At 38.0% G+C, this 24999-nt stretch overlaps 1 protein-coding gene across 23 annotated transcripts in view; it reads left to right on the forward strand.

Moving 5' to 3' along the window:
• The window catches only part of CELF2 (CUGBP Elav-like family member 2), a 449189-nt gene that overhangs the window by 412043 nt on the left and 12147 nt on the right, over positions 1-24999 (forward strand). For 10 of the 23 annotated variants that reach the window (XM_044280047.1, XM_044280064.1, XM_044280048.1 and 7 more), the window contains 2 exons: positions 20271-20396; positions 23890-24087. In XM_044280047.1, the coding sequence (XP_044135982.1) occupies positions 20271-20396; positions 23890-24087 (324 nt within the window). The remainder of the gene's footprint in view (positions 1-20270; positions 20397-23889; positions 24088-24999) is intronic. The other 13 variants (XM_044280053.1, XM_044280068.1, XM_044280056.1 and 10 more) reach the window with 3 other exon arrangements.

Below are 24999 nucleotides of genomic sequence, written 5' to 3' on the forward strand. Positions count from 1 at the left end.
TGCATTGTTAGACACTTCTGCTAAACTTTACACCACCACTAATTGGTGCAATTTTGATGCATGCTATCACAGCTAAGGCCATCTTTTCTTCCCACTAAGCCAAAGTGTTTTGTTTTACATTTAATAAAATAAAAAAAACTACTTGAAATTCATTACAATGTTTTACAAGCATTTGAAATATATGTGTGAAGGATCCTTTGATCACATCAGTTCATTCACGTAGAGCTGCCGATATTAGCACTCAGTGTGAACTACTGGAGTTAGATACACATTGTATGAGAAACCATTTATCTACAAATTGAAGGATTAGGGTATTAGCAATTGGCAGTGATATAATGTATAATGTGATGTAATAAGCAGCCACATTTTTAATAATCTTTAGCTGGCCATGCACATTAGTTAAAAGTTGGCTGGCCAAACCTGACAATTTTGATGACTAGCTAATGTGTAATGGGTCTTCTGACTCTCCCTTAGCAAAACCAAAGGACAGTCAAATGTATATTTATTGTGGAACGCAGTGTAATAGCTATGAGCCAAAATTCTAATAGCTATCTTTTTGGACGTTACGGTAAACTAAGATTTTGTATTCGGTATAGGAACACAATCAGATGAATATTTTATGATAGAAATACAATAATTTAAGCTTCTGAGTCACATCACCTGTCTTCATTTAATTGTTTACATTATGGTTTAGATCACTTTAACGTAGACTTCAACTGAAGCTGAGAATGTATCCACATCGTTTTCAAGCTCAGATTTTGGGTAACAAAAGCATTCGTTCTTGAAAACGTGTGGCTTTGTTGGAAAAATGGTGTCACTTTGGCCTCTGCAGATATGTATTTCTAGGAGAGAATATGCCAAACACCATTCTGAAACACTTTTTCTATTTAAAAAAAAAGTTCTAGTTTAACAAAGCTTCTGTCATAATAAAAGCTTAGTGTCAATATCAAAAGCATTCTCCGTGCTGAGTCTTGCAGGTTTTGCTAGATCTTTGTGCAGCTTCCTTTTGTATTATATGAGAAGCCTTAGTTTTCAGCACTGTCCTTTGAAAACAGCTTGTGTATTGAGTGTATTGTAGCAAACATTACTTATAATGTGGTCCTGAGTGAGTGCTTGAAGAGTTCAATAGCTAATTCCACCCACCGGTGCTGCACCAAATAATCTGTTTAATCTCTATTAAAATGACATTTTATTCTAAAAGATTGGCCTAGTGGTAGAGCTATTGTACTCATAAGGATGTTCCTCACCTGATACTTTATTAGACAGGTTTGAAAGATATCTATCTATCTAACAAAGAAAAAAAATGGCAGGCAGCACAGCAGTAAAGAAGTAAAACGGAGTGCCAGCGGCTATAGAGGGGACCCACCTACTGGACAATATGAGTAAACGAACTCCACGGCACTTCCAAGGAACAGCGTACGTTTATTCACCAGATAACAGCACTGTTTTGGTTCACACAATGGAACCTTTCTCAAGCAGTGACATTTTATCACATTTTATCACATTTTTATGATTTTTTTTGTACATTGTTTTACACTTTTTCATTCATTTCCTGTAATGGCTCATTATCACGTGTGCATGTATTTATATCTGTATTGAGCACCATTTTGTTGGGGTCACTGCTTGAGAAAGGTTCCATTGTGTGAACCGAAACGTCTCTGTTATCTGGTGAATAAACGTACACTGTTGCTTGGAAGTGCCGTGGAGTTTGTTTACTTAGATAGATAAATATATAGATTGATAATAGTCATAAATGTAGATAGATCGATAGATAGTATTACCCATATATATATATATATATATATATATATAGACAGATAGTTATATACAGTAGATAGATAGACAGATAACAGTCATGAATGTAGCTAGATAGATACTAGTCGTATATGTAGATAGATAGACAGATAGTCATATATATAGATAGTTATATACAGTAACTAGATAGATAGATAACAGTATCCCATATGCAGTATTATAAGGACTAGTATTTTTTAAATGGTAATTTGCACATCAAATAATTCAGTTTTCTGCTAAGCAGGCATAACCCAAGAAACCCAGATAATAGGCCCCTGAAAATGTGCCACCGATCACCCGACGAACAAGCAAAATGCACATTAAATAATTTTCCTTTGCAGCAGACTGTCCTGTGTGAACAGCAATCTGCTCCCCAAAAACATTGAATCTGTATGAGGACGAGCAATAGCAGAACGGCAGTAGTCATCATTCATCCTCATACAGTGGAGGTGATCGCTGCCTGTAAATGCAGCTCTTTGCATCCACTGACGAGCAGATCATTTACTTTCCGCTTGGCAAGTGTAAATGCGCCATTAGATTTATAAACCATAGGATTTATACCAGGGGTTGCTGGCAAAGCTTCTTCTGAGAGTTACAGTAATGAATTGTTCAGAAGCCCCAGTCATTGAAAGTTTTACTAAAGTACCGTAAAGCCCTTTCCTAAGGGCCAGTTCACACTAAGTTTTTTTATGCCGAATTTCAAAATCGGCTCCGAAAAAACGCCTCTGAACAGCCTGTCATTAATTTAAATTGGAAGCAGCATATTGCTTTTTTTTTCCTTGTGGAAAAAATAAGCATGGGAAAAAAGAAGCAGCATGCCCTCTGTTGGGCAGATTCCGTGCTGAATCTCCTATTTAAATGAATAGGAAACAGATCCATGTAAGTCCAATAGTTTTTTTGTGTGTTTTTCCCGTAATTGCCCTCTCCCTTCTTTGTTTTTTGGACAGTAAAAACCTTGAACTACTAATGCAGCTTTGTATTGAAGTGAACACTCATTGGTTAAAAAAAAAAATGTGTAAGAAAAATGCATCAAAAGCATATCAAAAATAGCACAAAAAAAAACAACTTTGCTTTTCGTGCTGATTTTATCAGCATGTTTTCAAAATCTGTTGGGTGAAGATTCCTATACCATACCCATTATTACACTCGCCACTCTTCCAAAAGTGGGAGGACTAGGTGGACTGACATCAGTGGCGGCTTCACAGGTAGCAGAGGAGTGCAGCTGCTGGGAGTATCACAAGATATTCTCTTGTCCCCGTACAATGCCCTCTCCCTGCTGCAGGTTTCCCTGCCACCAATGATTGCAGGCAACCAAATATAGGTCCTAGAGCATTAGCCTGAACACACTGACACCAATGATTTAGAATGATATTTACGAGGACGAATTATATTGGTAGCACACTGGCAGGCACAAGAAGGGTTATCTCATCTAGCCCTGTGAATCAAGAGGGAGGAGGGAGTGTACTGGGCACCAAGGGGCGTAGCTGTAGTGGTGCTCCAGGCATTGCTGCCAGCTCCCTGGTGCTCAAACTGCCTAATTTGTATAAATGTAAAAGTCAAGATATCTCTGAAGCTTTTCAAGCTACAAACAAAAGAAAGGTATCATTTTAATCAACATGATCAACCACAACAGGGAATATGCCTGGTTTAATACAGTTGATCATGCTAACAGAAGGTCTTTAAAGAAACTCATATATTGGCAGCCAATCATCAACTGCTTGCATGTACAATCGTTATTGCCGTAGTTTTTGCCGCTTATATCAGGACATATGTTAGAACAGCACTGGGATTGTTTGGGAGGTATGAGACATAATTGTCTCATAAAAGAGGCCTGTGAACTTCATGAGGCTTCTGTGATGGTCACTGCAGATAGACACATTAAGAATTGGACTCCCCTTAATGCTGTCAAATAATTACCAAACACTTTGACATGTAAAATGAGGCCAATTATTCAATCCTGTAATATATTTTTGTACACTTATCCTCAGTGAACTTATGCTAGCATAGATTAAAAATGGCCATGGAAATTCTGGAAATTCTAAATTAGACTGTGAATAACTGATAGCTGTCAGATGATTTTAGTGAAAACACATTATTTTGTGTTAGCAATTTCTTAACACTGTTTTATGAGAGAAAGTAAATTTAGCTGTTTTTCCAGTACATTATCACCGCATTAAATGCAGTTGACAAGATTTTCTCGTGCTTCTGACTCACCAAAGAACGGTAAAACCTAGCAAAATAGGTGAACATTTAAAAGGATGACAACAGCACCATGATTATTTTCCTTTTTTTAATCCTACGATGTACCTCCCAGTAGCATTCCCTTAAGTGATCCTTGGTAACTTTGTGCAGTAACTTAAAAGGTGATATTCACTTTGTTGAAAATAATACCTAGGGCAATAAGCTGTTTCCTTTGTTTCCTGGCCTGAAAAATTAGAGTGGAATATTTTCTAAATTGCCTTTGGATAAGTAGATGTTCCCTTTAATTATAGCCGACATGTAAGGATAAATGCAGGAGCATATAGTGTTGAGAAAATGAAACACAAACAACTGGTACAGAAGCAAAGATCCAGCAGATAAGAGGGTTTCTTTCATCTACTTTTTTAGAAATCAGGAGTTGTTTCTGAATACATACCGATGGGCTGTAACACGGCACGTGAAGCATGGGTAAAGCTGCTAGTACAAAATAAAATATTGACATAGATGGCTTTTTACAAACTAACTTACTGGTGGAAGAGTCATAACATCATATTTGGTTCCCTGGTCTAGACAAAGGTCTAGGTATCCATTATAGACCATGCCCTAACATTAAGAAAGTGGAGCACCCTCTATGAGATGGGCAATCTCTGGCAGTGTCCATAACTAACTGGCAATGTTTTTTACTGGGTTTGTGTAAGTGAGAACCAAGAAATAGGAAAAGAAGCTTTTACAGGTAGAAGATATTGCTTGTGTGATCCTTGAGCTAGTTGTCAAGTTCCTCACATGTTTTGGCTCAGTAGGTAGGGGCATCCTCACATCATATGTGGATCTCTGGTCTTGATAGAGGTTACTATACAGACCTATAGTAACTGTCTTAGCTGGATGAATGTCCGTTGTATTTTATACCCTAACGTCAGCAAAGAGGAGCACCCGCACTGATAAGGGTGACCCCTGTCTGACACTGGAGACTATGCCCTCACCTCTCCCTGATAGTATTAGCCCTATCTTCTGTCAAGTTTCCCTAGGATCAGAAGCCTGGATCTCCAGGGAATGTACAGTCAGCATGGATAGTGCTTAGTATTTGAAAATGGCAATGCCTGTAATTAATTTCCAATTACATTTATTTTTATTTTTTTGCAGTTTTGTGAGTGAGAACCAAGAAATTTGAGAAGAATCTTTTACAAGTAGAAGATAACGGTTATCTGACCTTTGAGCTAGTTCTCAAGTTCATTATTATAATAACACCTTGTCTTGGAGAGGAGCCATTTTTATAACAACCATTCCTTGGTGATTCACTAGGCATACTGCCAGATTCCAAATAACCCAGGGCCCCTTTGAGGAAATTATTCTTGATGCCCAACCCCTATATCATCAGCAAAGTTTATATTGGTTTTGGATCAAAGCAATAAAGCCCATTTTAGCAAGTGATTCGCTCCAAAGGCAGTTCCAATTATTTATTTATTTTTTCCTGGGCTTTTGGGCTCACTAGAGCCTGGGCCCACCTGAGGATCCTCTGGGGGGCCAATCTGACTCTGAACCCAGAGCTTGGTCCAAGGCTCGACGAATTTCACACAAAAAATTGCTTTGTGACAAATTACTTCATCACGAATAGCATTTTTTGTAAGTAGCGGGGGCAATGACAGGGAGCTGCAGGGAATATGTTTAGATGGTCTGGTCTTTAGCATGGAAAAACCTAATCAACTATTTTTCCCCCCAGACTTTTTATTTGGTTCCTCTGTTTCATTAAGTTATGCAAAATGTCCATACGTACTAGTAATAGAGATTTCATTTGATCTTTGGACATCTTTGTCACATTACTCCCACTGCTAACTGATTTTGTTAGCAAGGATCCACCAAATTATAAATAATCCAAAGCTTGCCAGCCATTGTCAGCTTGGTGTCACATGGAGCCATTGCTGTGCACACAGACTCACTAATGATCCAGAAAATATCATGCATATTAAGACCAGATTGGCTATTTAACATTATTAACAATATCTGTTCATTTCTATTTATTTATATAATTATAGCCATACAATTTTAGGCATCGACTTTTATTTGTAAATCCTTATGACAGCTTAATAAGCAGAAATTGCTGCATTTCTATGAACTTTGCTAGCATGTGTGCTTTTTTTCTACACTGCTTCATCTCCTCTGACCAAATTAGATCAGCAGAATTTCAGACTTTATGACAGCGTCCCAGAAAAATAAGGGGTCACTGCCTGGTAAATTGCTTGAGATCTGTGCAATAAGTCACGACGATGACAGGTTCACTATGTATTGAACCTGCCTATTGCCAAGTGTCCAGCACAGTGACCTGTCTCTTGCTCCACTGGGATAGCTTCAATAAGTTGCTTCACTATAGACCTTGTTATTATTGCCATAGAGAATTCTTGGCAGACATAATTGCACCATATTTATCAATGAGTACCATGCAATTATGTTGACCACTTTTTCATTTTATCTTCCCCGCATCAGTGTATCCTTTAAAATGCGTATGTATTTGGAGACCACTGTCCAAGCATTTGCTTTTCTGGATATGTGGTGCAGATTTAAAAGGTCTTATTAAATTCCTAGCTGCTTTTGTTTGAATGAAAGACAGTAGCCATTAGTTTGCTTCCAGCCCTAGTGACATTTATTATAGGGATCAAACGTATTGGTGATTTTGCCCTGGGGTGATATAAAAATAGTGGATTTTTTTCAGGTGAAACCACATAGCTGTCAGTTCTTCTAACAATGAGTAAATGCCAGGCTGCTTCACATTAGTACAATGCAATTTCCCGTGAAGAGAAATCTATTTACTATCTATGCCAGTAAGCAGCATGTATAAGCATTTCACAGCTAACGCATGTAACCAGTGTCACATGTGAAATGGTCCTGGACAGTTTAATGATATAGAAATGTGAACACCAAGAGTTTCATGGATGAAAACGGAAAAGAAAGATGAGGGATTGCCAAGGCAAAGTCAGGAGAGCATTTACAAGTGATTTTATCTCATGTATGTTTGCTCTATTTGTGATATTTTAGCAGTTCTCCACAGAAAATCTATCTTTATAGAAGAAATGTCTAATTGTATCCGGCACAAACCCACAATTGAGCAAAATTCTTATCCTAGATGTGTCACCTACATGGCCTTACAATGAAGATGAGTGAGCCCTGCTCCTGGTATTAGTGCACAGCAACCCCTCCATCCTTGGACAAATCGTTGATGGGATATACCCTTACCCACCATAGCTCTGCAGTTTTGATATAAGAAGAGCCTAACTCCCATCTTGCTGAGTGTCTGCCATACCAGTGGCATGTTATTTCCCTGTGGCAAATGTCCTACTGGTAACATACGCAAATACCTCTTGGCATTCCCACAAACCCAGCGTAGTTATGAAATGTATCAGCTAATATTTTACTACAAAGTGTCTTTTTGCTGCACGGTAAAATTGTGCTTCAAATATTGCATTTGGAACTATTATAATGCCCATTTGAAATGTACACGAAAGGACATTATAACTTATCTTGTGAGGAAATATGCCAGAAATGCACATCCATACAGAGCATTTAAATATGAGAGAATGTAGCTTATGAGGTATTTAAAATTTTAAAGAAGAGTGATCATTTCATTCAGATGTCTTCGTGTTCCCTTCCTTCTGCTTTTCTCCCATTAAGTCCATAAATTATTCAGCTTAATGAACATATCTACATCTGCAAAATACTTTGGATCATTGCGGCCCTGTATAATTGGTCTTAAAATCATCACTGCTGTAACTATGCTTATTGTAAGTATTTGGCTTCTTTTCAGCACTGTTCTTTCGAATTTAAATATTATTTAAATTAGGACTTTAAAAAAAATTGGTTTGTGGTACCAGTGCTAGACACCGATTAGAATATTCAAGTCAAGCAAAGATGGTACGGAATTATATAATAGCATTTCAGTGGAGGAGGCAAGGACATATTTTACTAACTGCTTACAATGAGTACATAAATCAGTAGTGGTTGTTTTAGTGGCCTCCATGGTGGCCATAGAGAACATACATACAATACTCTCTTCTAAAAATACAGATAGGTGGCAATAACAGAGAGCACATATCTAAATGAGAAAGCCCACCTGTCAATGATCACCAAGGTCAACAGCTTTCTGTAGAAATGAACAAAACTAGTATTAATACACCTGATAGTATGCAAAATTTTAGCATGTTTGAAGTACTGTATATGCACTAAACATCATAATATATTACTGTGATATATCAGGCACCAGATCAGTAAGAATTTATTATATTGGATGATATTTTGAATAAGGCCTCATCTACATGACCGTGGTTTCGGTCCGCATCCGATCCATGTGCTATATACATCCACATTTCCATTCCGTGGCCCCACAAAAAAATTAGAACATGTCCTATTCTTGCTTGTTTTGCAGACAAGAATTGGTAGTTCTTACGAAGGGCAGGACGTACTGTTCCACAAAATGCGGAACACACACGGCCGGTATCTGTGTTTTGCGGATCCGCAATTTGCAGACCACAAAAACGGCTACGTTTTTGCAAGAGGCCTAAAGCTGACCCTATAAGTTAGATATATGTCTGCCAAACCTGTTGATTTAGGTATAGCCAGCCAACTATGTGGGTCTCCTGAGTTTCCCTCATTGGCTGATGTAAGTGGTGATAAGGATTAGGGAGCTGGATTTCAACTGCTCGATCCTTTTGTTCTGTGGAGCATTAGTCTGGCAAAAAATTCCTCTCTCTTTAGTATTCACAACACACAGTAATGTAAGGCTGAAAAAAGACATGTCCATCCTGTTCATCCTATTATCCTTCAGTGTGGATCTAGAGGAAGGCAAAAACCCTCATGAGGTAGAGACAGTTTTCACCATCTTGGGGAAATTGACAGAAAAACAACCAAGATCAATTAAATACATCCGGATCCCTCATGAACTCTTTTATAAATAGATAGATCATAGCAGATAGATACATAGATGATGGGAGAGATCTTTGTACTGACCCCTGATATATTTATACATAGTTATTAGATCTCCCCTCAGTCATCTTTTTTCTAAAGTGAATAACCCTAATTTTAATAATCTTTCTGGGTACTGTAATCCGGTTATTACTTTAGTCGCCCTCCTCTGAAGCCTCTCCAGCTCTGCTATGACTGCCTTGTTCACAGGAGCCCAGGACTGCTCACAATACTCCATGTGTGGTCTGACTAGTGGCAGGACTCCCCTTTTGATGCAATCCATTATCTTATTGGCCTTCGCAGCAGCTGCCTGACACTGGTTTCTGCAGGGAAGTTTGCTGTTCATTAAAATTCCAAAGTCCTTTTCCATGTCAGTGTTACCCAGTGTTTTAGTATGTATGGGTGACTTGCATTATACGTTCCCATGTTCATAACCTTACATTTGTCAGTGTTAAACCTCATCTGCCACTTCTCTGCCCAAGCCTCCAATCTATCCACATCCATCTGTACCCGTATATTGTCCTCTTCGGTGTTAATTACTCTGCTGAACATGCATGTGTATCAGAGCATTGGGAGATGATGCCAGAAAAGTGTTCAATCAACAGCTATCTTATGTGTATGAATGGCATAGCTGTGATTTCTTGCAAGCCCATCTCCTTCCCTGCCCACGCCACACCCAATTTTTTAGACCTGGAGTGAGCGGGGAAAAGTTGCAAATTGAGGTACAACTAACCATTCCATTAAACTTTTTCATGCAAAGCCAAGTTAGATAGATAGAGATACTATTTACATATTTATATGAAGATATCATATCCTCCTGAACCTTATAGATGATGTGCTGTATGCATAGGCTAATCTGAGAAGAGGAACAGTGGAATTTATTTGACATCTTACAGTGAGCTGTAGGACATCTCTATCTCTTACTTCCTCATCAAAATGTATCCCAGGCATTGTAAAATGCTGCTCCTCTTTCTTCAAGCAGCAGCTCTTAAATCATCATCCACTGTTCCTTACTCTCTCACCAAAGTAAAAATAAAAATTCCTAAAGAGCAGATTCAAATTAGGAGGTGTGGTTAGCTCTGTATAATTAGTCCCCATGGGACATGGAGCACTTGGCACTTCCAATGCCCTGGGTTGCGATTATCTGATAATGATGGTACCTCTTTCATCGCTTAATTATTTTTCTCCATTTCCATGTGTATTCATATCATGTATTGGTTTAAAATGAATGTAGCAGCAGTTTCCATACAGTAAATCACTGTTATTTCATTGTCTTCCCTGGTGTCTGGGAATAGAAGAAACAACTAGCAAGTACAATGCATATGGTGAAACTGTTATTGTTTTGTTAAATAATATAGTACGGTACGTGTTCCTCCAAATTAAAGGCTTCCTGGGAGACCACTTGTTTCACCACAGCGGTTTACTTATAAAAGGATACATTCTTAAAGGGAACACTGTTATTTCAAGTAATGTAGTGTGTAGATTTGGATCTTAAATATTTCCAGAATGGAAAAAATATAGTTTTGCCTACTAGAACTCTTAAAAGTGTTGTCCTGGGTTAGAAAAAGGGTCTGCTGCTTCCCCCCCCCCCCCCAAAAACAGCACCAATCAGCTCAGTTCACTTGTGAAAAAAAACACTCTAAGGGGATTGTATTAAGCTTTGAGGACTTCTTAAGAAAGCTCAACCATGGGCTGTATACTTTGGAAAAGCTAGACATGGAAGCAGAGGGTTATGGATGTGCATTTTTTTAGATAAATGTTGCCTACACCACTTAGTGTAAAAACATTGGGCTGTCAAGTGGGTAAATGGCATCCTTCTAATATATTACAAAGTATTACTGTATATGTAGCAAACTGTGCATTTGCAGTTGGGATTGTTCTAATAGTAACACTTCAGTTCTGTCTACAATTCAAATTCCCTACCACTTTCTATTAGACTCATCAGTAGTTTTATGACAACCTACATTTACAGGTCAAGATTGTCATAAATGGCAGCTTATATTATGCAGATGGATACACTGGGCAACAACAGTAAATACTTCAATCTGGGTGTGGATGATCACCCATGTATAGGATATAGTAATACAAATTTCCTATACAGTACTCCTGTATATTGTGTTCTTTTTATCTAGGCCTTGAAGCCTAGCTCTCTCATTTTATATGATTTACTATTAATACTATGTTCTTCTATAAAATCTCTATCCATAGTGAATTCTGCTATATTCCTCCACTTGTGTCTAAATATGAGAAGAGTGCATTAACCATGTACATATTTATCACACGCTGTTCTAAAAGTACAGTAAGCAGAATGAAGCGTTAAAGCACGAAGCACAGCAGACACATTTTATAACATTCACATCCACTATTTCCACTTCACTTTGTTCTTTTCACTTTTTTATACTTCAGTTATAAGATAATATTTTCCTCTTGGTATCTGAAAGAGAAGCCCTTGGGCAATGCTTTTAACAGCACTCATTCCCATTAACCTATTTTGTTCTAATGATACCTTTGCTAGCTCTCTCTTTCCAATTCCATCATGTCCTTTCCTACAACCATGGCTTTTTTAAGTTTTGCCCTTGTTCATCTCCCCTGCTAGGTTAAACATCTTTTTTTCCCTATTTTTATTTTATTTCAACTGTGTTAATATGTCTATTCCAAAGACGGCAATTATTTCCTATTGATACCGAGGGTGTTTATTGCACCAGTAGGTAAAGACAGATTACACCACATAAATTTCCTCACTTAGAATCTAAACCTCCAATACAAATCCCTTGTTCAGTCTTGATCTTAGTAGATGTGTGGACAGGCACAACAGGTACATCCCGCTAGTTTGTTCCTTTTCAATTTGTTCTCCGAAATGCTGAATTGGCCAATCATCCAGCTGTACATATTGAACCAAATTGAACTTATTATAGATTATTTGCCAGTTTACTATATATGAGTGTCTAAAGTACTCTTTTTCAACCAGTGTTTTCTGGAATTCATGGGTCCCTTGAAGCCTACTCAGTGGTTTTCCAGAAAACAGCAACAGCCAAATTTTACAGTAGGGAAGGTAACAGTTTTCAGCTTAATTAATTCTTGAAAAAGGGCAGGCAAAGTAGTTAAAGTAGCAAAAGTGAACAACAACATAGTATTACAAAATGTTTTACCTGCAGGGGTTAGTAGGGATTTTCAGGGAGTGAAAAAAATGTTGCGGTAGTAAGACTGAGAATCTATAGTTTTTTGTGTAGCTATAGTTTTTTCTGTTTTCTAGTACATTTAGGATGTCCCCTGTTTAATGCCCTTTTCCCCCTTTATCGAAGTATCACATTAAAATGATGAAAATATTGTTTTTACATACTTGCTGTGTTTTAACACTTCAAAATAGTTGAGTATAATTAATTCAAAATAATTGAAAGCATAGCGGAGCAAAACCAATACTTACTGCAACCTTTGGCCTCAAGATTTTAGCACAATTTTAGTGAGGTTTTTTGTCTATTGGAAGCACCTGTAGCAATTGCGGTGACGTCACATGCCGAAGATCCTAGGTATCGGATTTGTAAGCTCCCTTGCACGAGTGTCTGCTGCCGGCCGGAGCGACGCCGTGCTGGAAGGTTGAGCAAGAACCTTCAAAAGCCACTCAGTAGGATACTGAAGGCACGAAGAGACTAACACCACTCCCCCCATTGGCAGACAGGTAAAAGAGACTCCACTCTATTTGAAGGTAAAGGATATTACATGCTCCATTGAGGGTTACATTTCTCAATTCTCTCACCAGCATGGGCATCTCACTCCGGACTTTCTGATGAGAAGTTTCTTCCTTGTTGTGTACATTGTTAGTGAGTCACAGCAGTGGACGCCTCGGATATACCCAGCAGTGGCTCCCGACAGGGAGAGGGAGGATGACACTGACCTTAGCGTGGGTGTCACTATCTCTTTCAACTAATTCTTGAAAAATGGTAGGCAAAGTAGTTAAAGTAGCAAAAGTGAATCACAACATAGTATTACCAAATGTTTTACCTGCAGGGGTTAGTAGAGATTTTCAGGGAGTGAAAAAAATGTTGCGGTAGTAAGACTGAGAATCAGTAGTTTTTTTTGCAGATTTTTTTTTTTTCAGTTTTCTAGTACATTTAGGATGTCCCCTGTTTAATGCCCTTTTGCCCGTTACATGGAAGTTCATATTAAAATGATGAAAATATTGTTTTTACATACTTGCTGTGCTTTAACACTTCAAAATAGTTGAGTATATATAATTCAAAATAATTGAAAGTGTCCGAGAGTGAAAACAATACTTACTCCAACCTTTGGCCTGAAGATTTTAGTATAATTTTAGTGGAGGTTTTTTGTCTATTGGAGGCACCAGTAGCAATTGCGGTGACTTCACACGCCAAAGGTCCCAGGTATCGGATTTGCAAGCTCCCTCGCACGAGTGTCTGCTGCCGGCCGGAGCGATGCCGTGCTGGAAGGTTGAGCAAGAACCTTCAAAAGCCACTCAGCTGGATACTGAAGGCACAAAGACACTAACACCACTCCCCCCATTGGCGGACAGGTAAAAGAGACTCCACTCTATTTTAAGGTAAAGCATATTACATGCTCCATTGAGGGTTACATTTCTCAGTTCTCTCACCAGCGTGGGCATCTCACTCCGGACTTTCTGATGAGAAGTTTCTTCCTTGTTGTGTACATTGTTAGTGAGTCACAGCAGCGGACGCCTCGGATATACCCAGCAGCGGCTCCCGACAGGGAGGATGACACTGACCTTAGCGCGGGTGTCACTATCTCTTTCAACTAATTCTTGAAAAAGGGCAGGCAAAGTAGTTAAAGTAGCAAAAGTGAACCACAACATATTATTACCAAATGTTTTACCTGCAGGGGTTAGTAGAGATTTTCAGGGAGTGAAAAAAATGTTGCGGTAGTAAGACTGAGAATCTATAGTTTTTTGTAGCTATTGTTTTTTTCTGTTTTCTAGTACATTTAGGATATCCCCTGTTTAATGTCGTTTTCCCCCTTTACATGGAAGTATCACATTAAAATAATGAAAATATAGTTTTTACATACTTGCTGTGCTTTAAAAAATAATTGAAAGCATACCGGAGCAAATCCAATACTTACTGCAACCTTTGGCCTGAAGATTTTAGTACATAAAATATGAAAAATCTTTAAGTAGTCTATAAAATATACTCTTTGTCTTGGCCCAGCCTGGTCATTACACTTTTGGGATACTGAATTGCTGCATCATTGGAAAATAATGATCCTTGGTTAAATGCTATGTGGGGAATTTATCATGAGGTTAATATTTGAAGTCTCTTTTTCTTGAGACTGTGTTGGAGTACTTTATGACAAATTTATCAAATGTTGCACGTTTTATAAGCTTGGCTCATCTTTAAAGCAACACTTTTATCTTGAAATGCTACTCAAGTTTTTCTTTGAGAAAATTAGATTTTTTCTTTTTTTTACTTTAGTGTAAGGAATTATCATGGCTAGCCATGCCCACTTCCTCACCTATTTTTCAAAACTGGAGTGAGTGGAATAAAAATGCAAAAAGTCACAACATTTTTGTGCCCAAAAAGTCTTCTATTGTAAAGAACATTATACTTAAAGGGAACCTATCATCAACTTTATGCGGCCCTTGATGAAGGCAGCATAAAGTAGTGACAGACGCTCTGATTTCAGTGGTGTGTCACTTATGGGCTAAAAATAAGTGAATGCAGCCCGATACTGGAAAATAGTCACGACAGCGTGAGAAGAGTCATGGTTATTCAAGAGCTCCTGCTCTTCCGGCCACCTGCTGATGATATACAGTGTTCTCCTTAGTTTTTATCCTTAGAAAGGGACTGCCAATAATCAGCAGGTGTCGGGGAGAACAGTAACTCATGAAAAAAAATGACTCTTCTGAGGCATCCATGACTCTTTTCCAGGCCCAGGCTGTGATTATTATGATACTGGGTCTCGGCAACCACTTACTTTAGCACATGAGTGACACACCGCTGAAATCCTTGTTTGTTTAGCCACCTTATGCTACCCTCAGTGAAATTAGAAAAACTTGATGACAGGTTCTCTTTAACTTACTTATTATTGACAAATCCTAAAAAGATCCCTCCCCACAATTTCCTGGAAATAGGTATCTCTGTTGTCATCTTTAATTACATTTTAAATATTCTACTCTGGCACTTATAAGTAATCTTACACTCCTACCCAATGGCTGTATTCACATGGTTGACCAATACTAGTGGCCATTACAGTTGTATATATGGACTGTCAGCCAACAAACCCTGAATGAGTTATAAATCTATATTGACATGGTTCACCCAGTATCAGTTGCCTTTGTAGGACCTATATGACTCTTAACAGTCAGCTTTGTATATTGAGGGTAACTCTTGATAAGATTGGAGTATACAAATGCATTTTATTAGAACTTTACTTAAACTTGAATTAAACTTCAAGACACTGTAGTACTCAATATGTGTTTTTCTTATTTACATATTTATAATAATTTTACTATACACATTTATGTTTCTGTATTAAGTTTTTATTTTATCTGAATATATTCTAACATTACATAAGCCTAGCTTCAAATAAGATGAGCTTCTGTGACATAAGATAAGCCTTTTCAGTATGTAAAGTCAGTGCTTGCTAGGATTAATTTTGTTAGATCATTTCATATACATTTGCATTCAGACACATTTTACAAATGATATATATAATGCACGATAAATAACACTGATTTAACAACCCCATTATAATGTTCCTCTGCATGACAAAAAGCATTAGAAAAATAAATATTTTATGACTTGTATTCCACTGTCATTATTGGCAGAGACATTGGAAAAATTGCCATGAATAAATATCGGGATCCTTAGTGACTACACATTATAGGGAGCACAATCCAGGCCTACTGTGGTGCTTCTCAAATATGCTAGGAGGCTAAGCAATTCGTACTAGGCACATTTCAATACAGCTATGTACGTGTTATCTAGTGTCTTGGGAACTACTGAAGAAATGCAATTTAAAAGTTCTGCTATTGTGCAATCGTAGTATGTCAGTGGGGCAAGAAGCACAATAAATATCAAATAAAGACATGCAGAGATAAGCTACTAAGGCATTGTCATTACATCTCTCAACTACACAGCCCAGAAACCTCTTTGACTGCACCGACATATGTAGGTTACACAGTGGTAGACAGTGCCACATCTGTGCCAGCATAAGGGATATATTTTACTGAATGCCTCATAGAAGATTAGTTCCTTATTGTACATACTTTATATTTCATTTCTTACATCCTTGTGTACTGATAATATTGATGTCTCTGTCATGTCATTCATTGTAACCAGGTTTTCCTTTATAACATAAATGTTAAGCACTAGTTAAGCACTGCTCCTTTATTTATCTCCCAAATACTGATTATTTCAGACTGGACATTTTCCATCTAGATTGACTTTTCTGCATAAAGATAGGGAGAAGTATGTAGGATACTGACCAATTTAGTCATGATGCACATATTGTGACTAACTGTGGGAAGTGATGGTACTTTAATTGTGAATCTGTAGATATGGCATCAGATGGTATATATAGACCTCAGATCCAAGTGGATTAGATGGGTTATGAAGGCCAAGTGACATATTTCTTGAATATTACTTTTAAGGAAGAATAGCAAAGGTCAGCTCCACTTATAACCTTAAACATTAAGCTGAGATTTGTGGATTTAGTTGCTAGTTCCACATGCGGGAGAGCTAATGGTCAGCAATAGTTTTCCTTCTTTGACTAAAAAAATTGTTCCTCTGCAAGACCAAATAAATTGGACTCCATAACTCAACTGGGCCACAATTTAGTTAGTCAAGCAAGAAAACTATTGAGTAGTGCGGCTTTAAAGCTAGAAAGATGAAAGAGATATGAGGTTGGAGGAATGAAGAGGAGGACATGGAGACTCATATATGAAAGATTAATGTTCATGCTTTGTAGTTTGTGTATTATAATGAATGTTTCTGTAAAAAATAGCTTTTTTTAAGACAATAGGGTTTATAAAAAAGTTTCATTGTGCAGAGCTAGATTGCTGATTGGAATTGTTAGCTTGACAACTGCATCACTTGTTGGTATGGATGGCATTACAATTTGGTAATAGGCAGTCTTCTGCTTAGAATGCCAGGTCCATTCTGTTGGCATACTTTGTCAGAAAATGTATCTGAAAATTAGGGTACCTATTAGTATTTTGAGTCTATATGAAGGTGCGTCACATATGCTGCAGTTATGTAATATTATTAACAGAATCAGTTTGAGCTATATTCATCATGTTAAATTAAATTAAAGGCTGTCTAAAAAATTATCTAAAAATTCTAAGGAAAGATTGCATAAGTGATACCGTTAAATGGCCTTTCATTTAATAGGTCATAGACATAAGATAAATGTCAAGCAAGACACCAATCCCCTCTGGCCCTCCAACAACAAGCCTGTTTCACCTCTGACACCGTTTATCTCTGTGGAAGCAAAGTTCTCTAATTCCGCCAGTTTAGATGGGATTTGACAATTATCTTAGGTCTATGACATCAGCCTGACCACCTCCTTGTATCTGCCTATGGGGAAAAACGGATTGAAGACAACTGAGCAAATCTTATGTTAATGACTAGCTTTAAAGCCAGCATATTTTTCTGATGTCAACTCAACATCAAGTCTGATAGGGGTTGGCAGTGAAACAAATTAAGGGATTTTTTTAATAAAGAAAATGATTGTCTTTTAACGTATGTACCACATTTTGTACTGTTTTTCAAGATTCATAGTGTTACTATATGATTCAAGTTAGCTTTCCTTTTTTTTTTATTTAAATGTAAAATCATAATGGAAACTAGTTTTTAGATATGTAAAATAATATTTCATATTTTATGTAATATTTCCCATATCTTGAAGAAGTAAGTTTTGCTCTCAAAGCTTTTTTGAGAGAGCAAGGGAAAAAATTCTACGTTTCCACACTAGATAGGGGTAGATCTATTAATGTCTTCCTTTTATGATGTTTGAAGGGCAAGACAATGATAAGAACTGGAAGATGAAACAAGTGCCTGGCTCTGGCTTCATATTCTCTGTGAACGGTACCTCTGGCTTCATGTTGTCAGAAGGGAGCCTTCCTTTATTATGATATTACATTTTTCTGCTGTGCAAGCACCTCTCTTTCACAGATTCCCATTTCGGTTTGTTCAAATGTTTTGCGGTTTGATTCCATGTACAATATGTTTTGTACGATGAATCCTGGGCAGAATTACAGACACTTCTGGCAGTTCAGAGTTTAACACGTTCCATTCTAGAATATCCACCACCTATATATTCTTTTGGAGCAGAATTTCCTAATAAAATAAAACTGTGACGCCTACCCATCAATCTCTGTTTTATTAAAGGCTTGTCTGAATTAAATAGAAGCTGAGGTAGCCCCTGCAAAAATAACAAAATAAGCCATATTTTCTCCTTGTCTTCCCTTCCACTTCCCGCACTCTAGTCCTCTCCATCTCTGTTAGTTTCTCTGGCTGTAGCGGTGACTAGTGATGAGCGGCATAGGCAATATTCAAATTTGCGATATTTCGCAAAATTTTGGCCGAATATTCGCCATAAATTCGTAAATTTGAGAATTAGTGATTTCGTCATTGTTTACTTGATTGCGGAAATTGGCATGTAATATATTTGCGATAAATTTGTGATTAGAATATTCAACACTATTTGCGAATACGAATATATAGCACTATATTCCAAATATTAGCAAATTCTCAAAGTGGCGATATTCACGATTAAAATATGCAATTCGAATATTTGCGCTCAGCACTAGCGCTGATGTCCTGTAGACACAAGTCGGCACTGCACCCAATCAATGGCCTCAGTAGTGACCTCCCGAATCCTACTGAGGCAGTGATTGGCCTCCTGGTGGCCTCTGTGTACGGAACGTCAATCCTGCAGGCAGGAAGGACTGAAGCATGTTGTTAGAAGCAGCAGGGAAGCAAAGAGGTATGGTTTGCTTCTGTTGTTAATTTAACAGATTTACAGGGGCCAGCCATGTTTTTATTTAACTCTGCCCCTTTAAGCAATTTTTCTTGACACAAAAATCCCAAACCTATAAAAGCAAATAAATGTTATGAGAACAGAGACCAGTACCATGAATGATATAAATCCATTCCAATAATGTATTATTAAAGGGAACCTGTCACCTCCAAACGCCATCCCAAGCCGCCAGCAGTACCTGCGTGTAGCCAGCAGTGTGTTTCTGATGATGCCTTTCTTCCTGAAGGCCGATGTGGGTAAAGCTCAGAAAACGTTCTATTATCCCCTGCCGGCGCGCTTCTCCACACATGCTTGAAGTCAAGGGGGCAGCGGCGTCCTTGCTTCAAGTCAAGATAACCACGCCCCCTTCCCTGCCCCTTCGCTGTGACTGACAGCCGGCAGTTCTGCTGGCTTTGCAGAACTCTCTGGATAAGCGCTGTCAGTCACAGCGAACATATTCAGTGGGAATAGGTATCAGAATCCCTATCAAACCCCAAAATTTCATCCTACCGTTCCACTATTATAATGGATTAAAGAGACCTGTTTTATCTAAGGGCAACATAAACTAATGAAAGATCCCCTTTTTTCCAAAAATCTTGTATAGAACACCTCTAGAAAATAATGATGAATAGTGATGAATATTCATGAGCTCCTGGCTTTCCCTGTCCAGCTGCTGCTAATACAAATGCAAACATCAAGTCTGATAGGGGTTTTGCGGAACAGGTGCAGACCCATTCATTTTCAATGGGGCCAGAATGTGCTGTCTGCATCCGCATTTGCGGATCCTCACTTCCGGATATGAAATTCCGTTCCGCCAAAAAATAGAACATGTCCTATTCTTGTCCGCAATTGTGGACAAGAAAAGGCATTTTCTATGAGAGTGCCGGCGATGTGCGGTCCGCAAAATGCGGGATGCACATTGCCGGTGTCCGTGTTTTGTGGATCCGCAAAACACATACGCATATGTGAATGGACCCTTATAGTGAGGGCAGCAGAAAACTGGTGACAGAGTCCCTTTAATGTTATGGTATCAGCCTCTCTCCTTATAACATTGTTTTAACTGCTTGTATGGTTTTTTTTGTGTCAAGGATATTTACAAAAATAATATCTAGGTGGTAGATATATGTAATAAGATGTTTGGTCCGATTATAGGGGTATTACCTGGTATGTAGGTGATAATCATTCCAGAATATTGTATTTAATCATATATAATACTGTACTTACCGTATAGAATTGCATTTTTGTAAAAATGTAACGATAAGGCTGAACATGATCAATCTAATACATATATAAGATGTCATTTCCAGTTTCTAATGTCTTTATATGTTTTTCATTTTTAGTGGCTGGATCAACTGCAAACTCCTCTGCTGCCATGAATTCTTTAACCTCTCTAGGCACTCTGCAGGGGCTGGCTGGGGCCACCGTGGGATTGAATAATATAAATGCACTAGCAGGTACCGTAAACAGTGAGTATTTAGTGCTGTGGTGGATGGCATTTTTCATTAATTTCATGTGATTTTGTTGTACTTTTAAAAGATGCATAAAGATATTTCTTAGAGTGTCACCACAGGGAGCGGTCCATCCACGGGAGCTACCTGCGTATTGACTGTGATTGCCGGGCTGCACCGGTACTTGCTATGTGAAACAATAGCAAGTACAGAGGCAGCCTAACAATTAGTAGTAATTTCAGGTGGAATCTATGAATGGACCACTCCATGCACAGGCACTCTTTCATGGTAGCAATTTCAGGAAAGTGTAAAGTAACACTCAGGCCCAAAAATAAGGTATTCAAACTTCTTTGAAATATTCTGTTTAATGAATGATCTGCTGTACTATACTTGCTACTGACATATGCTACAGTACTGGCTATACTCCATCTCGTAATTACAAAGTATGGGTATATACAGAATACTCTATGTCTAAATTACAAAGTTAAGCTTATAGGTCCTACTGAACCTGCTGTAATACCCATCAGGATATATACCTGTGGTTCCTGATTAAAGTGAAACATCAATGGATATAGTCCATTGATATGTATTTTATTGCTTTAATGTATTTGAGCTGCACCTCATTTAGCAGTATCTCAGCTTGAAGTGCCTTTTTGAAGTTTGATTCCAAAAAAGCAATGCCGTTGTACACTTTTCAGCTATAGTTGGTGCACCAGCTCTGATGTTGGGTTGCAAACCTAATGCTGCCAACTCAACTCTGCCTACCCTTATAAGTTTCTGTTCCTCGCATTCACCTGAGTAATAGTATTTCATCAATGACTAAAGCCTTTGTCTGCAACCTGTCACTCTCCAACTGTTTTAAAACTTCAGTTTGTCTGTTATGGGATGCTGGAAGTGGTAGTTTCGCAACACCTGGAGAAACAAAGGTTAAATACCAGAGTCAGTGACATTCCCTTGTTAGATTCTGTTTGATAATGGAGATAAGGCTTATGAAGCAAAATTTGAACACAACCTGATGCAGTAGAACATTACACTGAGAACCTATATTGGCATGGCACTTGATGGTACACTGCCATTATTGAATATGGCCCTAGGTCTTTCGAATCAGATTAGTTTTTGATGTTAAAAGAGCACCCCAACGAAAAAATATTCTTATCATGATCAAGCTTCCTTATTTACTTAGAGAATGCGGGAACGTAACTAAAAGGGCCAGCAGACAGATCAGGACCCTAGTACCCGAGAGGGCCCAAAGTCCACTCTGTCACATAAGAAGAAACCAGTATTGGAAAGTTCAAGAGATTCATTACACCTAGAGGTTGTTTCGTCTATTGATCAATTAATCCAAAGAGCAGATGCACCCACTAACATCTCTAAAAGGGGTTGTCCTAAATAAATAAAAATCTCAGACAACTGTAACAATGTCTTAAATTTAAAAAAAAAAACATAATATTCTTACCGGTTTCTCCAATCCCATTCTCTGCAGCGCTGGTCTGGTACTTCTTGCACTGTTTGTTTATGAATAGCACCAGTGACTTGTCTGAATACAGAACTTGACTGCTGCAGCCAATCGCTGTCCTCAGCAGTCTACATTGCTGCAGTCAATTACTGTCATCAGCTGTAGACCACTGGCAGCTGTGGTCATGTACTGTATCCAGGCACATCACCACTGCTGCTAGTAAATTAACTGTGGCAAAATGACTGGGCCAACGCTGCAGAGAATGGTGTTGGAGAAACGGGTGAGATATTTTTTTTTTCTATTTTAAGACATTGTAGCGGTTGTTTGATATTTTCAATTATATCTAATAAACCCTTTAAGTACAAAATCATATAGCTCTGTCTATTGATAGATGCAAAATTGCAAATTTTACAAGCAGATATCAGAACTCTACTGGATATGTATGATGATGGTCTCATGATAAGTAAAAAAATCACAGAAAAAAAAGATAATACTGCACTAAGAAAATAGATGCAAGCATTATATATGGACTAAGCACTCACTCTAATGTAATAAAATCTGAGACTCTTATCCAATACATTTTGATCAAAACACATCTGTGCCCACCTACCCCCGCCAAGGTGGTCTCAGGTCAGGCAGGTCCTACTCTAAACCTACCTATGCCATTGGGCATCTATATTCAGGAGCGCAGACTCTGCACATATAGTGTGCTGCTCCTAGTCACCTCTATGTGCATCCAGCAACCAATGAGAGGAAGAGCAAGCACACCTATATGTACCACCTAATCAAGGCGGTCAGTTTGATAGGAAGGATAAAAGTGCATAGGAAATCTACTCCCAAGATCAAATAGGAGCACATTCACACTTGAAGGTGCCACTCCCTCAATCATATCCTACATAATACACAAAAATCACAGAAAAGAGAAAAAACTAAGATAAAAACATCCTGCACGATATGATAAATAAGTATGCGGATGTCCCTGTCTACATTTATAAAAGGTGTGCTTGCTCTTCCTCTCATCGGTTGCTGTATGCACATCTGCGCTCCTGAATATAGATGCCCAATGGCATAGGTAGGTTTAGCGTAGGACCTGCCTGACCTGAGACCACCTTGGCGAGGGTAGGTGGGCACAGATGTGTTTTGATCAAAATATATTGGCTAAGAGTCTCACATTTTATTACATCAGAGTGAGGGCTTAGTCCATATATAATGCTTGCATCTATTTTATTGCATTATTATTATTATATTTTTTCATAAATGTAGACAGGGACATCTGCATACTTATTTATCATATCGTGCAGGATGTTTTTATCTTTGTTTTTTCTCTTTTCTTATGATAAGTAAATACATCATGACACAGTGAATTTATGCATAATAATCTAGATAGATAGATATGAGATAGATAGATAGATAGATAGATAGATAGAAAGATAGATATAGTAGATAGAGATAGATAGATAGACAGATACTAGATAGATATATAGATAAATGCTAGATAGATTGATAGATAGATATAACATAGATACTAGATAGATAGATAGATAGATAGATAGATAGATAGACTGTAAGAGCTGAACGCTCATCTATCTAACGCGCATCTTTAAGATGAAAAGAAAACACCCAAATATACATGAAGGATAAGTAATACCTTGAGTAACCAATACAAATGGTTGGGCTGAATTATTACATTCATGTATTTTATTATAAAGAGCTGCACAGTAATAAAGAAGGAGATTAAAACAGCTTGAGTAAATACATTTAGTACATTTTCCTTTTTTCGGTCTTGATTGTACTTCATCTCTGATTAGTGGATGGCATTTGTTCTTCAGAATAGGCATACAATGGAGTAAATTGACACTGCCTGCTTTGAAAAATGTGCATGTCTTGAGATATTACTCATATTGTTTTACAGTGCTGTTTCCGTCCTGAGTTGTTGGAGTGCTCATATTATTGCATGCAGTGCAGTCATTTTCGGTGTAAAATGGTCAATATTTTTTTGAAAGCACTAATGAACAAGTGCAATTTTTTTTCTCTATTGTTGGGTTTTTTGTAAAGTTGCTCAAATGCTCTCAGGTATGGCTGCTCTGAATGGAGGACTTGGCGCAACAGGCTTGACGAATGGTACAGCTGGTACAATGGATGCCCTAACCCAGGCCTACTCAGGAATCCAGCAGTATGCCGCTGCGGCACTGCCAACACTTTATAGTCAGAGTTTGCTACAACAGCAGAGTGCTGCGGGCAGTCAGAAAGAAGGTAAGAGTATACTGAATTTAGCTTTCCAAGGGATCTTATCAAAAGAGTTGCTTAAGAGAATGCTGCATAGGGAGATATTTGATTGATGGCTTCCAAGATTACTGAATTTTCATTAAATTTATTTTCAATCCACATCTCCTGAGAAAAATGATTCTGTCATATTTATGAGCCCATGTTGTGTAATAAGAAGTTATGGTGCACTTGAAGACACCGCACAGTCCTTTCTGTGGAATGGTTGGTACTTGAAAATGACATTACCTAAGCCCAATATGCCGTCCAAGGCTTCTGCCTGGGCCTGAATACTGCAATTTTTCAAAATGCAATAAGAGAGAACTAAACACATTAAACAAGATCTCATTTAGACTGGGGACCTCATTTTGTGCTGTTATCCCTCGTGAGGTCACTTGATATACGTTTCCTGTGATGTTTGCACCATACCTGTCATTTTTAAATTAGTGATATGACAACTATTAACACATTAGCGTCTACAGGACTTCATAAATTCCCCAGCTTCCTCTTCTCAAATCCACATTTTTCAGGGCTCACTATTTACTGGCACCAAAACTCTTCCCATGTTTTCTGATACTAATATGTACATTATTCATTTTGGAGATTTAAGATGTAAATGATTATTAGAATATTTTTCCGATTCACATTTATTCCCTTTCATCCGTATTGGATAAGCCCCAGATTGTTGCTGGTCATGGTTTGCTCTCTACATGAGCAGTTGAGAATACGATATAGGATTTTCCAATCCCACTAAACACAGGTTCCCTACAACTGTAAAAAAACAAAACTATAACTAACATGTAAATGTTTAACAATATGACTGAAACATATAAATGCACCTTTCGAATATCGATGACCTATGCTCAGGATAGGTCCTCAATCCCGGAACCCCTGCCAATCAGC

Source organism: Bufo gargarizans, chromosome 2 (genome assembly GCF_014858855.1).
Source record: "Bufo gargarizans isolate SCDJY-AF-19 chromosome 2, ASM1485885v1, whole genome shotgun sequence".
Taxonomy (NCBI): domain Eukaryota; kingdom Metazoa; phylum Chordata; class Amphibia; order Anura; family Bufonidae; genus Bufo; species Bufo gargarizans.